Genomic DNA, 17,419 nt, shown 5'->3' on the forward strand with positions numbered 1-17,419 from the left:
CATTAACGTCTATGGAGACTGTTCTAGACTTGCTCTGTGACCCGCGGGGGATATTTTGGTAGGAGGGGAGTAGATAGTCCCAGCTTATACCTATTGTAAATGATGGAGGTTGTGTTATCTACATAGAGGTATTACTTTTCAGTGTAAAACAAAATGAATTGGTTCGCTTTGTGGCATTTTGCAGGCATGAGTTTTACGCCCGCCAAAACGTGCGCAAACATTTTCGTCTGTTTAAGCCCTTAGTGAGATGACTGCTGCAAAGCTTTCCCTGCAGATCAGGAAGAATCAGATCAGGCTTTGTAGTCAGTGTCAAAAATGCAGGCTTTAGAAATTTTGTAAAAATATAGATTGTGACCGAAAAATGAAAAATAAAATAAAAAATCACGCAAAATTCTTGAAAAATATGTTTAGTGCAAAAATGTGATTTATGTAACAGGTGATTTTCTGATAACACATTGTTAATAAAGAAGATGAATAACTGCTTCTCCTTTTCCCAGGATCGGTGTGAAGATCTGAGCGACCTCGTTCTTGGGACGACTGGTTGACTGGTGTGTTTGCAGCTAGAGTCAGGGGATGCAACATGACCTCCGCGGTGGTGGATGGTGGCGGGTCAGTGGGGAGCTACGTCAGCAATGGAGTGGAAAATCCACAACAGGTGAGGAAAGAAAAAATATAACCGGGTCAAATCATACACCGAAGTGTTCAATTGATGGGTCGTATGGGAGAAAGGACATGGTTAACTAGAATTGTATTTAGCCCCTTCCACTTGCACGCAGTTTCGGCCTTCCTGACCAAGCCCCAACTTTCAAATCTGACATGTGTCACTTTAATAATTTTGGAATGCTTTTATTTAGGGCTTATTCAGACGACCTGGAACTTAGCTCCGCCCCACCCCCTCCCATTGCAAATAGTGGAGAGGCGGCGGGAGCTTAGTGCACTGCTCCAGGCTCTTCCAGCCTCCTCCCCCTGCAGATAGGGACACCGTATATTGGCCGGGCGTGAAAACCCGGCCGACATACGGTGGCCTTATGCACGTGATTCCGAGACTGTTTTTTTTTTTTTGTGACACATTGTTCTTCATGTAAGTGGTGAATTTTGATTGATGCATGTTGCGTTTATTTATCTAAAAAATTCTAAATTTACAGAAAATTTAAAAAAAATGAATCTGCTTGTAAGAGATAAAATCATACAGGACAAATTAGTTAATAAATTACATTTATTTCTGTATGCTGGTACCATTTTGAAAGTGTCCTTTTATTTATTTTGTACGTCAGATAGCAGTAATTTTTCTAATTTTTAAGAAAATTCTATGAAAAATATCACATTCAGGGCTCTTTCCCACGAGCGTATAATGGCCACCGTTTTCACAGCCAGCAGATATACGCTCCCATCTCATGCATTGGATTCCTGCAGCGTAAAAGCGCCGAAGAGACAGTCCTGGAACTAATGGGGTGAAGAAGCGAGCCCTCTTCAACTCCTTTAGATACAGCTGTCTGCATTGACAGTGCCATTCAAAGGGTTAAATCATAGAATCCTAGAATGGTAGAGTTGGAAGGGACCTCCAGAGTCATCGGGTCCAACCCCCTGCTCAGTGCAGGATTCACTAAATCATCCCAGACAGATATTTGTCCTCTAATCAGCAGGATTAGAGTTAAACTCCTTCCTGATGATTGCAGTTGGACCGCGGGGCTGTAACTTACAACAGCGATCCTGCTCTGGTTACTGGGGGCTCAGCTTCTCAGCCCCCTGGTATTCAGCATCATACATGTATGGCACAATGCAGGAACTACTGGCCCACTTCATCGTCCATGTACAGATTTTAACCCCTTAGGCTGCCTGCACACGGGCGAAAATCCCGCGGCGGGATTTCCCGCGGGATTTCCGCCACTGAAAGTTTGCATAGGAGTGCATTACAATACGCACTCCTATGCAGACGGCCGCGGTTTGGCCGCGCGAAATCTCGCGCGGCAAACAAACCGTGGCATGTCCTATTTTAGTGCGGGGCTCGCACTCACCCGGCCGCCGGCTCCGGTCTGCGCATGCGCCGGCTGCGCGGCAGCCAGCACATGAAAGAGCCGGCGCCGCCAGGCGCGGGTGAGTACGCGCTCGTCTCTGCAGGCTCTCGGGTCGGGTCCCGCGGCGAGAATTCTCGCTGCCGGATCCGACCCGCTCGTCTGCAGGCGGCCTTAATCGCGGTGACTTTAAATGATCTACCACGGTGGAAATCAGCTCGCGAGAGTCCACCCCACCCTTGGAAAGGTGGCCTTCACCTTTTGCAATTTTGGATTCAGGGATTCCTAGGGGGCTTTCTCTTTCTTCCATTATACAATGGCGCCATCTGCTGGCTAGAGCCAATACTGCAGTATGGGGCATGCTGGAGAGGCCCCCGACAACAGAGCAGCCAGTAATATACAGTAAGAATACCCTGCCGGACGTCTTCTGACATCGGAGCGTTACAGCCTTCAATCAGAATGTCTTCAGACGTCAGACAGTGGATTGGAAAGGGTTAATGCACATGGCAGGAAAAGCTCCCATCTTATATGTTAAAAGGAGGCTGTTTACATTCTGAGCTTTTTTATAACCTTTTCTATAATCCTTCACTGTATAAGTAAATGAAAACGACTAAATGATCTGTATTTAAACCGAACAATTAGCGAACGAGCCAACAATTATTTTCATGCTTGCATGAAATGAATAACGAACGATAAGCGGACGAATTATTGTTCATCGTTTGGGCCGGCTGTGTTTACAGCACAATTACCAATCATGTTCGAACAATCCACCAATTTTTAGGAATGATGATCGTTCTATGTAAACGCACCGTAACTGATGCTAACGGATCTCATTGTCCTAAAATAAGTCCCCACCTAGTTGTACAATGCAGCATGATTGACTACCGTTGTCATCGATCAGACTACTTGCACATACAGTTACATAAAATATCATTCTATACATATTTTCACCCAGGCTCTGAGTTGGGAAAAGTTATTAATTCTTTTCTGTGAAATTGTTTTGCCAGGAAGAAGTTCAGGTAACTGAGTACCCTGCAGTCATTGTGGAGCCAGTTCCCAGCGCCAGACTAGAAGAAGGCTATGCTGCCCAGGTTCTGGTGTACGATGACGAGACCTTCATGATGCAAGATGTAGCAGACGAACAGGAGGTAGAGACCGAAACAGTGGAAATAGGTTGGTGTCACCTACTTTACAGGACTATCGTAGTTATTAACAGTGGCTATAGATAACTAGAAAGGCTATAGTTTGTAAGAAAATATTTCAGTTATTTTACATGCACCCCCCATATTATTTTTACGTTTAGGCAACCGGAAATAAGGAAAAATATTACTATTTGCTTCCCAGGTGGGCTCTTGCAATGAAGGGGTTAATAGAGGTTTCATTGGTGAGCTAGGACAGTGAGGGGGTTAATGAATACGCTCCTGGTGGCTTAGGGTAGTGAGGAGGTTAAGGAAATTGTCTGTTTGCTGGGCGATTTTTTTATTATAAGTCCAAATGTATTAGGATTTTAAAAAAAGCAAGGGTACTTACCTGTCGTCTGCCTTGGTGATCCAGCTCTGCGGTCCTCCCAGTCTTTGTTGTGGCGGGCTACCATCTGACCGCTGCAGCCTATCAGATGCCGCAGCAGTCAGGTGCTGTTCTCCTTGAATCACCACTCAGATGTTGAAAGCCATGATGCCAGAAGAACGGCACCTGACAGATGGCTGCAGTGGTCTGGTGGTAGCCGTTTCACAACAAAGACTGTGAGTACTACAGGGCCGCAGAGCGAGATCACTGGGGCAGACGATGGGTAAAGACCCCTGCTTTTGTTATTTTAACACATTTGGACCTGTTATTAGGAAATCGTCTGGCAACCAGACAATTGCTTTTGTTTCAGTTGGTCTGAGGTAGTGGAGGGGATATTGCAGGGTTCCCTGGTGGGTCCAGGTGGTGAAGGTGGATAGCACAACCTCTTCGGTGGTCTAGGGTACATTATGGGTAAATGCTTCCATCCCCAATAATCTAGGGTAGTGAAGAGGTTAAAGAGTTGTACACTGGGGGTCTAGATGAGTTGCGGGGAAGGAGGGGGGTTAAGAGGGATCACCATTTTAGGATAAAAGCAACCCAAAATGTGTTTAACAGGAATGTGTGCCCCTTACTGATATACTTCAATTATACTCTTCCCCTGCCTTCTCCCCATTCATAGGATGGCTACTTATGGAGGAGTGTGTAACTAGCATCGTCAATCTGCCTTCTGCATAGCTACTTACTGTGCATCGGAGACTAGCACAAGTGCCTAGAGGAGGTTGAGTGACATTTCTAGACAAATGCCCCTCCATAAGCAGCCATCTGTGCATTGCCCAATGATTTATTCCGCTCCCAAGGCTCCAGCGATGTCTTCTCCGTTCTGACTCTTAGGGCTTAAATACCTGGGCTTTTGCACTAATACGTTTTCCATTATGGAGCGAATTGGTGAATGAATCCATTTTTTTGATTATTTAAACTCTGCACTATTCCACGCGAGTTTCAAAAAAAAAATAAATAAAAAAAATTCGGGAGTAAAGGTCTTGCCCTATCTTTCTTCCCCACAGAAAAACTATGTGCAAGAAAGAAAGGGCAAGTCCTATCTCTTCTCGTGCGTAGTATTAACGTCCCATGTATTTAAGCCCTCACAGGAAGCTAATTCTCATGTTTAGGTTTTGTTTCCTACCCTATGCTGATTATCGGTCCTTGCAGGGACATGGGAATCTGTGCGCCACATTTCTATCCAATGATCCCCCTGCATGGGGATTTTATTGCGGATTTCACCCCTTCATTTAAAGATGTGAAATCCAATCCGCATCATAATGGTTTGTTCACACGGGGAAAATCCTTTTAGGGTTTTGAAGCAGAATCCGCACAGAAATATCCAAGTCTGTGGATTTGTGCTTGTAGTATCTCTATACCTCAGATTAAGCCACTTTCCAACTGTCAGTGGATTTCTCAATGTGGATTCGGCATCTGGTCTTTCCTTTATTTTCCCCAATGCGGAGGTAAATCCCACATCATATCGATGCATGCTTTTCCATTATTAATAATGCAGATTCTGTGGCGACAACTAAATTGACACGTTGCAGATTTGCGTGTCAACTTTTACTGTTGATTCCATTTTTTTCCCCCCTACTGTGTGGATGAGATTTGCTTAGTGTCTAGTACACTAAAACACGCACATGCACGTGCAAATATGCAACACCCTTCGCACAAATAGGCGCCACTGAAGCGATCGTAAATGCATTCGCGCCTTTCTGCACCGGCTTGGGCCACCTTCACACTGCAGGATCCGCTGCGGAATTCCCGCTGGCGATATTGCTGCTGAAATTCCGCAGTGTTTACAGTCCGAGCCAAGCGAATGACATTTTACGAATCTCCTTCACATATCGTTAATATTTTCTGCTGCATCTACACAAGAAGCTTAAAAAACGCTGCATGTCTATTTATCTTGCGAAAACCGCATGGAAATGCAGCAGATTATCAAAGTAGAGATCAATGGGGAAAATAAAAACTGCACCAAAACTCAATAGTAGACTTTTCTTGTGGATTTTTAAGTGGAAACGCACTGAATCAGCTTGATGTTTAAAAATAAAGTTTGCCGGTGCAGGAGCTCGCACTACCATATCACGAAACCGCAGCAGAGGACCGGCACATAAAAGGCAAGTAACTGTAGAAACAGCAGCAAATTCTGCCAAACTTGTTAGGGCCTCTTTCACACGAACGCCATTTTCACGCAGAGTAGGTACGTTAGAAAATCGCATCTAAAAGATCCAATGGTTTCCTATAGTTATCTTAGACGAACGATTTTTTTGGATGCGCCTAAAAAATCACACGTCAAAAGATAGCGCAGATAGTCATCTTACATTGTTTTGGCGGCTGAGAGATTTCAGGGCTGCAAAGACGCCTCAGCCAGCCGTAAAAAATTGTGAAAAATAGCCACGTCTTGGATGCGGCTAGTTTTCATTCACGCAATTTAGCGCTGCGATAACTATACTAAAAAAATCAAGGCTATCAGAAAGCTAAAATGAAGTTCATGTGAAAGAGGCTTAACTCTGGCCAGCTACAGAAAGTAGCAGAATTTCCACAGCTCAGACGGCGTTTGGTATGACTAAAGGCAAAAACACATTGGCGCACGTGTAGGAAAACTTTGTGCGAGGAAGTTAGGGCAAGTCCTACCATGTTCTCTGGCGTAGCATTAACATGCGAGAATCCCGATAGTGAAAATAAAAACATTGAAATCCATTTTTTAAATTTCGTCCTATTATGAGTCTGTGATTATCATGGTTGCCTAACGGGACGAAAACTCGCCCGTATGTTTGAGCCATGATTTTGAATGATTCCCAACACTAAATGGGCTTCCTGAGATGTTGAGTTTCTTGAACTGAACTTAAAACCAGATCCCATCTTATAAGAGAAGGGGGTGAGGAGAGTTGTTGGACAATGGCTGCATACAAAAGACAACTAGTTGTATTCTGGTGCATTATGTTATTTCACAAGGACCATTTATTGTTACCTGCTCCCAGGTAAGTGAAACTCCCTGCTGTCCTATCTTAGAAGCCAGTTATATAAGATTAGGTCTTTATTTCTCTTTTAGTAATGTCATGAGAACCAAGTTAATGGCTACCAAAAAGTCAGGTTTCAAGAAATTAGGTTGATGGATTTTGATTCTGTTAGGCTAATTCCACACGGGTAGAGATGAGCGAGCGTACTCGGATAAGCACTACTCGCTCGAGTAATTTGCTTTATCCGAGTATCGCTGTGCTCGGGGCTAAAGATTCGGGTGCCGGCACGGAGCGGGGAGCTGCAGGGGAGAGCGGGGAGGAACGGAGGGGAGATCTTTCTCTCCTTCTCTCCCGCCCGCTCTCCCCTGCTCCCCACTGCGACTCACCTGTCAGCCGCAGCGGCACCCGAATCTTTAGCCCCGAGCACAGCGATACTCGGATAAAGCAAATTACTCGAGCGAGTAGTGCTTATCCGAGTACGCTCGCTCATCTCTACACACGGGCCATTGCGATTTTGCCGTAAGAAAATTGCGGCAAAATTGCATCTTTATTAATAGTGATTTGTAAGCGTCAGCTATGCTTTTTTTTTAAGAACAATCTGGCATTGCATCGCTGCCGCCCGCGATAAAATTGCACAATTTTTGATTGCAAAAGCTAATGGGACTTTGTAATGTTAAAATCGCATTGCAACACGTTTTTGTAGCGTTGAGATGCGATAAAAAGAAGCCTCCATAGGAATACATTGGAGATAAAAAAAATAGCACACCGCAGAAAGATTGAGCGTGCCACGATTTTTTTATCCCCTCAACATCTCATCAGTGAACACATCGCAGATAGGAAGGAAACCATTGTAAATCATTGGTTTAATATTCAGCTTTTTTACTGACTATAGCTGCTATCTTTACACAGGCGAGCGCGATATGGGGCCGTGAATCCTGCCACCATATCGCGCTCGCCATCCATGTGAAATCCCCATGGATGCGAGGTGGGAATGCAGAGTCTCTCCTATTGCTTTCAATGGGGCTGGCGATGCTGCTGCCGACCCCACTGAATACAATGGGTGGTGCGATGCCAGAGCACAAGATAGAACATGCCGTGATTTTGTTTCCCACATACCATCGACGTGCCATGCAGGAAAACATCGCTATTGTGCATGTCCGCATTCGAAAGAATGGGGTTCATATTTGTGCATCTCGCAACGCACAAATTTCGTGCCATTTTATTGCCCGTATGATGCCGGCCTTAGTTTCACTTACAGGCTTTTATGAGAAATTGGTTAGAAAACGTAAAGTCCATTTACACACAAAGATGATCACTCAAAAGATGGCTTTTGAGCGATCATTTTGCATAAATTACTAATTGGTACTAATGCCAATTAGTAGCTTATTCATGCTTGTGAATTAGTAGCTTATTCAGCTTGGGAGCTGTATTCAGAGAACAGCGGCTGGTCTGTTCTCTGAATACATTCCCTTTGTTCTGCTGTGAGGCTGACAGCTGAGACAATCTTATCAGCGCTCCCCGTGGAGAACACGGCCTGACCACCACCCTGTTGACAAGGCTATGTTCACATGGGATGGAAATGTCCGCAGCAAAAAAAACGTACCATTGAGAATTGTGATGCTGATTTTAATGTGGATTTTGGTACAGAATTCACCTCCCTCATTAGGAGGATTTCTACCGACTGAGGGAATTCTGAACAGCAGCGCATCTATCCAACAACACGCAGCTCCTGATCGTGTGAATGGGCGATTTAACCGCTAATGGGGTTTGGGACTTGATCGCGGCAAATCATACATTCACGCGATTTTTGGTCGACTAAGCTGCAATTTTTTTGCGCAGCTACCTTCTGCGCGATTTTGATGCCCATGTAAATGAGCCGTAAAATCCAATTCAATATATATTTTTACCTTGGAATTCGCTCAATGAATGAATTCTATGTGAAAATCCGTGGCATTTCAACAATAAATAGAGCATGCTGCAGATTTGACATTTTTTTTCCACATTTTTATTTTGTGAGTGAATGTATTGTGCATTACTGTGGAATTTCTGCTCACAATCCACAATCAAAATTCCACAGCAATTCCGCAATAGGCAAATTCACAGGGACGCACGTGGTCAATGAACCTCTTTACAATCCACTGATCTACTGTACATTTTTACATCACCCTTTTAACCTCTTCCTGCCCTATATCATATATTACATTTACAGAGCTGAATACAAGCAAGCGGGCAGTAATCCATAGCACTGCATGCAGTAGTGCAGTGTATTATGTAGGTGATCAGAGGATTTCATCTTTAAGGCCCTTTGTGTCACTAATAGATTTAGAAAGAAAATTTAAAAAAAGAATGTTTTGAAGTATAAAAAAAAATAAAATACAGGAAAAAAGCATAAATATGTTTTTAGATTACAATTAGAGATGAGCAAGCACGCTCGGATACAGCAGTTACTCGAGCGAGCATCGCTTTTCTCGAGTAACTGCTTACTGGTTCGAGCATGCTCGGGAGGGCGGCGGGGTTGGGAGAGAGATCTCTCTCAGTCCCCCCCCCCCCCCCCACCGCCCAAACAGATCCGTTTTTTTCAGTTTCTTTCCTCCAAAAGCGGAGCAGAGAGACAAACCCTCAATTGGGGCTTAATGCATGTATAAAAAGAGCCTAATTGTACTAATCCACATAATCCAGTGATGGAAACCACCCAACTCACCCATAAAATATTGCACTCTCAATACCAAAACTGTCTGCTTCCTTATAGCTCATTTCCACAACCCTGCTTTACCACGTATCACACGTTCGTTGCACGGCCAGGTGATAGGCGGTGAACGGAGTTTTGATACGCAAGAGAAGTAAAACGCAGCATGCTCTATTTCTCTGCGTACGTATGCAGCGTTAGCCCTAGACACATATGCATTGCATACGGGCAGCGTTTACATACGCATCCCAGTTCTGAACAGAGCAGAGAATTGATAAAAAAAAAGTCACACTGCGCATGGTTATGAGCGTGTGATTCGCGGGCATGTGCGGTGCCATACACAGCCATACGCGGTCTCTGCTGGCTCTCTGCGGGCAGAGCGTATGGCTGGAAAATGGGTAAAACGCTGCGGGGAGACCCGCAGCGTTTTATGCATACGCCCGTAGGCATGAGCCCTTAAAGGGGCATTCTGGTAATACCTGGATATCTCCTATCAGCAGGAAAGGGCATGACTACCTGACTGGTGTTTTATCGCTAGAATAACCACCAATCGCCAAAACAGAGATCCTTTGTCCCCCTGTGTGACCAACAATGAATGGAGCGGCGGTGCACATGCTCAGCCACCACTCGATGGGACTGCTGGAGCTACCCGAGTACTTGAATCTCCAGTGGTTCCATTAAATTACTGCAATATGCTAAATAACCATACTAGCCAAGGAAAGGGGGACCACCAGCTGCCGATACAGCATTTTAGTTATGATATGCAAGTTTCTTAAATAGAGATGAGCGAGCGTACTCGCATAAGCACTACTCGCTCGAGTAATTTGCTTTATCCGAGTATCGCTGTGCTCGTCCCTGAAGATTCGGGTGCCGGCACGGAGCGGGGAGCTGCAGGGGAGAGTGGGGAGGAACGGAGGGGAGATCTTTCTCTCCCTCTCTCCCGCCCGCTCTCCCCTGCTCCCCGCTGCGACTCACCTGTCAGCCGCAGCGGCACCCGAATCTTCAGGGACGAGCACAGCGATACTCGGATAAAGCAAATTACTCGAGCGAGTAGTGCTTTTCCGAGTACGCTCACTCATCTCTATTCTTAAACTTTTAATTCCATCTGTTGGAAAGTTTTCCTTGCTTCAGAGCAGTCAGGGGACTTTTAGTTACTACTGAATAACCCAAATTTACACAGCCGATAGCAAGTTGCGCCTGAGGTTCTCAAAGAGACTACTCATTGCAAGTCTTTTTCTCAGGCGCGATGCGAACGAAATTAGGATATGCTGCAATTTTTAGGATCTCACAGCGTCGTTGCAAGAGAGAGATCACACATGTAAGTAGACCCATGGAAAATAATGGGCTGCATTTCCGTACAAATTATGTGCTTATTAGCCATGTAGACGTGTCCTAATGACTACAGCGTTTCAGACCTTTCAATTGCGATTTTACACATGTTGTTTTATGGCCCTATTGCAAAAATTATTTTTACTGCATTTTTTTAGAGCTATTTTTAATACCTTTTTTTGCTGAATTTTTTTCCATTTGTTTTTGTTTTATTGACGGTGACGTGTATTAAAAATAAAAAAAAATATGTACAGCTCTTTATAAAATTTAAAAAATTATTTTAAAATTAGTACATTTAGGCCAAAATAATGTATAGGAATGAGTTCCCTCTTTCGGATGTTTTGATATAAAACTAATATGGTCACAGATTACAGGGTGGCTATGGTGGTGGCTTAGGCTGGTATGGGTGTTTTTTTTTTTTTTACATATTTGTATTTTAGTTGTCATTTTTTCCTTATTTTTGTATATATTTTTTAAACATCATATAAGACGCCTTATACATTAAGCATCTTATATGACCTCCGGTTGGACAATCAGAGTGTCATTCCCTTCTTCCCCTCCCCAAATTTCTACTGTAATGGGATGTTCCATAGGAGTCCCAGCGACAGTGAAAAACATACCCATACGGTGACAGTAGTCATAGCAGCACTGAGCTAGGTCTGCTAGGACCCAGCAACTCTGACATGCCTGGGGTCTTTTGCGATCACATGACCATAGACTCCAACAAAAGAAACGGACGGAAAATAGGAAAGTTTTTATTTTTTTATTTTTAATGTTTATTGCATTTATTTATATTCAAAATTCTATTAAACATTTTCTCACATTTTTATGTCCCATTGTGGACTCTGTTGCAGTATATTGTATTTCCAAGTGTTAGTATTTAAAGCCCAGCATCAATATGTGGCAGCCTGGCGGTGGATAAGGCCACTGCATCTGAATGGTTAAATGGTCACAATTAGAGCGCACTCCAAATGACGCTGTTACCGCCTGGTGTTAGTTGTCTCACACCGCTGGCACCCACCAGTTATGAAGCGGGCTCAGCTCCTGAGCCCACTTAATAGTACCTCCTCCCCCACATGATGTATATGTAGTGTCATTGAAGGGTTACTATATCCTATGATGCATTGAAAACCTTTTACATTTTTTGAGGGGTGTAGTGCAAAAAACTGTTATGGCTCAACAGAAAATTAGGAGGACTGGTCCTTCGGTGGTAATGACACGGAGAATATATAATATTGAGCCTATTGAAGTGGAGGTGTTGTAGCAACAAGCATGAGAATACAATAAAGTTTTATAAAACTTTACAAAAGGAAAAAGAAGAACAATAAGAGAAAGGTAACAGCGCAGAAGAGATAAGACTGGAAAGGAAGGAATGCCAAAAAGGAAGCAAGAGATGAAAATAGGAAGCCTGGGAGACACGGAGCCTGGGAACATAGAGAGTAGGGCCATCTCCAGGGTGATGTTAGTCAACGACCTGCATAGAGTTTTATATAGTACAGAGATGTCTCGCCATAGCATGGCTATAGTATGCAACATCGTACCAGGGGCCGTAGAGCACCTCCATTTTTGAATTCGATGGAAACAAAACCACGGTTACATGTAGTAAACAGTTGATGGAAACAGTAGGGGTGAGGGTCCTGCTCTAATAAGCTTACATACTACAAGTAATGGGGTGATAAGAAGGTAAAGGGGCTGGAGCTGTGCACGGTATGGCGAGGTGGACAGTGAGGGATGCTATACACATAGGCAATGGTTAAATTGTGACTGCAGGGGGCAGTTGATTGTCGTTAGCAGGGATTGCAGTCAGCAGGACAGGGAGCATGTTATCGGGCGTTTTTAGAGCACGCCTAAATTTTTGTGTGTCTGGGAGTGTCCAGTTAGTTTTGGATAGCGCATTCCAGTGGACTGCTGCAGCTCTGGAGAAGTCTTGGAGGCAGGAATGAGAGGTTCGAATTAAAGGGGCGCTTAGTCTGATTTCGTTAGCAGAGCAGAAGGCCCAGGCTGGGTGGTGACGTGCTGGTGAGACCTTTGTGGATGAGGGTGGCGAGTTTAAATTCAATTTTGTATTTGACAAGCAGCCAGTGCAGTGACCGGCACAGGGCAAAGGCATCCGAGTAGCGGCTGGACAGGAAGATGAGCCTGGCTGCCGCATTTAGGATGGATTGGAGAGGAAAGAGCCTGGTTCAAGAGAGGCCGATCAGCAGCGAGTTGCAATAATTGAGCCAAGAGTGGCTGAGGGAAACAGTGAGTGTTTTTAGTGTGTCCATGGCTATATGGAAGGAAAAAGTCTTCTGCGCTCGTGTGGATCAGACTGGCAAAAATCAGTCTTCTAGATGTCCGTAAACATCAAATCTTTAATAAATCACTGAACAACGCGTTTCGGCAATGATTGCCTTTCTCAAGTTCATAACATTACATAGAAACAACACAGATATATATATACACTTACATACTCCATGCTCTTGTAACCAGAGGACGCCGTGTGTGGTTCTCTGACGTCACAGAGGGAGGGAATTCCTGCTGTGGAAAATCTCAAGTGATCTTCCGTAACATGGAGCGCACGTTGCCTTCCAAATTCCAGTTAAACTTTATTGCACTGTGTCAGCAAGACACAGTGTCCATCGTAGACGTGCATAGGGAACTCTAATCCATACCCCCAGTAAGTATTCAATTTCAAATCAAGTTATATATATTTTCGTCCAACATTAATAGACTATATGTCCATAAATGCATAATTAAAATATTGGATACTTCTACCAATATGTATATCTCGTTAAAAAAAATTGTAAAATGACTAATAATCAAAAAAATAATAAAAAATGAAACATGATCTAGCCATAAAATGGCTAAAGACCTCTCTATACGCTAACCAGGACAACAGGTGCCGGTGGGTTTCCCCATCCAGGGTTATCCCACCGTGCACCAGGTGAGTTGTATTATACAACCAGCTAATCAGCACACTAATCATTTAATATACTTGGCGCACTCCTGATATAGACTTCTTTTAGCGTGTCCATGGTGAGAAAGGGGCGGATTCTTGCGATGTTCTTGAGGTGCAATGGGCAAATTTGGGCCAGAGATTGGATGTAGGGGGTAATAGAGAGATCAAAGTCGAATATGACCCCAAGGCAGCGGGTGTGCCGTCTGGGAGTTATGGTGGTGCCACACACTGAGATGAAGATGTCAGGTTGAGGTCGGTTAGTAGAGAGCGTAAACAGGAGTAGGTCAGTTTTTGAGAGGCTTAGAGAGAGGACATAGTGTTAGAGACAGCGAACAGACAGTTGGTGGCATTCCTGAGGAACGGTGCTGTGATGTCACGGGAAGAGGTGTATAACTGGGTGTCATCAGCATAGAGATGGTACTGAAAGCCAAATCTGCTGGTAGTTTAAAGGAGGTAAGCCTCAAGGTCAGGTTGAATATAGGTGTGAGAGAGTTAATATAACTTCGGAACTAAAAATATTGCAACCAAGATCACCAAGCCTCCTCCTAAATCTGTTATAGTCGGCAACCCCACTGGCCCCATCACATCCCTCACTCAGGGAAACAGTGCCTGGCAAAAATAACAAGGAGGTGTGTGTCACTGTGGATGGAAATTGTGGGTTACCCACTAGAAGGGTGAGGGGGCGCAATGAAGAAACCACAGAGTCCTGTCTAGCAAACTTCCAGCAAGACAAAATTATATTATTACTGTTATATTTCCCTACTCTAACAAAGTAAGAAAACTAGTCTTTACTGCGCCACACGAGGCCCCCTATTATATTAGGCTGCAAAGTTCTGATGTGGGGAGTGTCTCACGGCTGAGCCCCCCTCTGATCCTGGGAACGCCTTGTCACTGCAAGCTGACTGCACCCACCTGCAGTGATGTCATATTCATTGGATCAGTGGTCATACATACGCAGCATCAGTTCATTTATTTTTATGGGGCTGATAGAAATAGCCCCATAAATTCAAGAAAGTTCACTCCCACAAAACAATAGAGATCAGTTGTTATGGCTCAACAGAAAATTAGGAGGACGGGATCCAATGCATCAGATCACAGCGTATATTGGCCGACCATGAAAACAGACGTCCGATATACGCTCATAGGATAGAGCCCCTAGGATAGATAGATATTTATCCCAGGAAACTTGAATTAATTTATTGTTGATTTTCCAACCACGTCTGCTGGAAGTTCCATCTAAGCATCTACTACTCTTTTAGTAAAATAATATTTCCTGGCGTTACTTCTGATCTTCCCCCACTAATCTCAGATTGTGCTCCCTTGTTCTAGTGTTTAGCTTCTTAATAAATACACTTGCCTCCTGAACCTTATTTATACCTTTAAAGAGTGACTGCACTTTGAAGGGCTTTTCGGTAATCAATAGTTGTTTGGCTGTTGTCCGCCACTCTGAACCTGGCTGATCAGCTGAGCAGGAGCATGCTGTCAGCGCTGCTAAACACAGGTCGGAGTGCAAGCAGCTGCTCCGACCCCTGTATAATGGCCGGCACTTGTAATTGCAGGAGCAGGTCCCATTGAATGCTCATGGCGCCATCCCCCATCCAGCATTACAGATGTCTTCTCCTCCTCGCAGAGCGCCTGTTCCCTGCCCTGTCAGTGTCTCAGTGCATCGGGATGTGACATACATTCTGCCGCAGTACAGAGATACTGACAGGGCATTGGGTCCAGCGGGGAACGGCTGTGAAGAGGAGAAGCTGCCTGTATCACAGGGTGCCCCTCCTCACTTCCCAGCGCCGGGGATGGCGGCAGGAGTGTTCTATAGAAGAGGATGTACAGAGAGCATGCTAGCGTAAAAATGTAGTTATAAATGTAGTAAAACATAAAACAATCATCAAAGTACTGTCCGTTTCTGATCACATGACATCATCAAAGGTCCTCAAACATAAAACATACAGGACCTATGATGATGTCACCGCCATGTGATCAGTCACCGGGACTCTGAGCTCCGCCCCTGATCACATGATGGTGACATCATCACAGGTTCTCCACTTTACTAAAAACCTGCAGAGCCGGACAGCAGCTGTGTGCCTGTGATGATGTCACCACCATGTGATCAGTCACTTGTGTTGGAGGAGTCTGGGATCACATGACTCTGCTGTGCTGGTTGTGATCCTTGTTGTTTGGGATGAAAAATGTATGTAGCAGAGCTGTAGGTGATGTAAATGTACAAGAGCCTGTGTGTGTGGACCGTGCATGTAGCAGAGCTGTGTGTGTGGGATGTGCATGTAGCAGAGCTGTGCATGTGGGATGTGCATGTAGCAGAGCTGTGTATGTGAGATATGCAAGTAGTAGAGCTATGCATGTGGGACATGCTTGTATCAGAGCTATGCATGTGTGATGTGCATGTAGCAAAACTGTGCGTCTGTGACGTACTTGTAACAGAGCTGTACGTGTGACTTGCATATACCAGAGCTGTGCATGTGCGACATGCATGTATCAGAGCTGTGAGTGCATGGCGTGCATGTATCAGAGCTGTGCGTGTGTGACGAGTGTGTAGCAGAGCTGTGCGTGTGTAATGTGCATGTAGCTGAGCTGTGTGTGTGTCATGTGCATGTAGCCAAGCTGTGTGTGTGTGAGACATGCATGTAGTAGAGCTGTGTGTGACGTGGATGTAGCAGAGCTGTGTGTGTGTGACGCGTGTGTAATGTGCATGATGGGAAACTGATCAAATTTGCCGACGACACAAAGCTAGAACGGATTGCAAACACTAGAGAAGAGAGAGAGAGCATTCAAAAAGATCTAGAAAAGCTTGAACAGTGGGCGGCAACTAACAGAATGGTATTTAACAAGGAGAAATGCAAAGTCCTACAACTGAGTAAGAAAACTGAAAAAAGCACATACAGAATGGGAGGAAGTGGGCTAAGCAGCACATGTGAAAAAGACTTGGGTATACTAATAGATCATAGACTGAACATGAGTCAACAATGGGATGGGAGCCAATGACAGCGGCCGAAGAAGGGAGGGAGAGTTAGCACCTTGATTGCTAAATTCCCTCCCTCCTCCCCTCTGGCTGGTTACGGTGGGGAGTTGTGCGGGGGGGGGGGGGGGGGCGGAGCTAGGCTCCCACCCTTTGTCTGCAGCCAGCAATGGGACGAGGCGGGACGGGGCGGTGCTTGGCTCCGTCCGCGTCCCGCCCCCTCTTGTTGCCGTCAGCCGGAGGAGAGAGGAGGTGAGCCAGCGAGGGGGATGGAAGGGGCGACGGCTTGGCGGCTTTGGTGTATATGTGGCGGTGCCCATGCCATTTGAACGGGCACACAAACAATAGAATTGTGCATCCATTTACAAGTTTTTACTGCTCAAATCATAGCGTATATTGGCCGGCTGTGAAAACCGCGGTCCATATATGCTCGTGGGAACAAAGCCTGACAAGGCAACTGTTAGGTGGATTCACAACTGGCTGAGTGATCGTACTCAAAGAGTGGTCATAAATGCCTGCACATCCAAGTGGAGGAATGTCTCAAGTGGGGTACCACAAGGCTCTGTCCTAGGCCCAGTGTTGAAAGGAATTGATCAAATTTGCTGACGACACAAAGCTAGGAGGGATAGTTTACACTAGAGAAGAGAGAGTATTCAAAAAGATCTAGAAAAGATTGAACAGTGGGCGGCGACTAACAAAATGGTATTTAAGAAGGAGAAATGCAACGTCCTACATCTGGGCAAGAAAAATGAAAAAAAAAAACACATACAGAATAGGAGGAATTGGGCTAAACAGCGACACATGTGAGAAAGACTTGGGTACACTAATAGATCATAGACTGAACATGAGTCAACAATGTGATGCAGCAGCAAAAAAGGCAAACACAATTCTGGGATGTATTGAGTCAGGTCTCATATGGAATTCTGGTGAGCGATCTGCAAATCATGTCCTATGAGGAACAGTTAA

The 17,419-nt window shown here is 44.8% G+C and overlaps 1 protein-coding gene across 1 annotated transcript in view; it reads left to right on the plus strand.

The window, feature by feature from the left end:
* Nucleotides 1-17,419, plus strand: part of ELF2 (E74 like ETS transcription factor 2) — a 93,854-nt gene that overhangs the window by 35,155 nt on the left and 41,280 nt on the right. Inside the window, exons 3-4 of the mRNA XM_066573738.1 lie at nucleotides 498-655; nucleotides 3,020-3,185. Coding sequence (XP_066429835.1) covers nucleotides 581-655; nucleotides 3,020-3,185 — 241 coding nt within the window. The 5' untranslated portion in view covers nucleotides 498-580. The remainder of the gene's footprint in view (nucleotides 1-497; nucleotides 656-3,019; nucleotides 3,186-17,419) is intronic.

Source organism: Eleutherodactylus coqui, chromosome 7 (assembly GCF_035609145.1).
Source record: "Eleutherodactylus coqui strain aEleCoq1 chromosome 7, aEleCoq1.hap1, whole genome shotgun sequence".
NCBI classification, from domain to species: domain Eukaryota; kingdom Metazoa; phylum Chordata; class Amphibia; order Anura; family Eleutherodactylidae; genus Eleutherodactylus; species Eleutherodactylus coqui.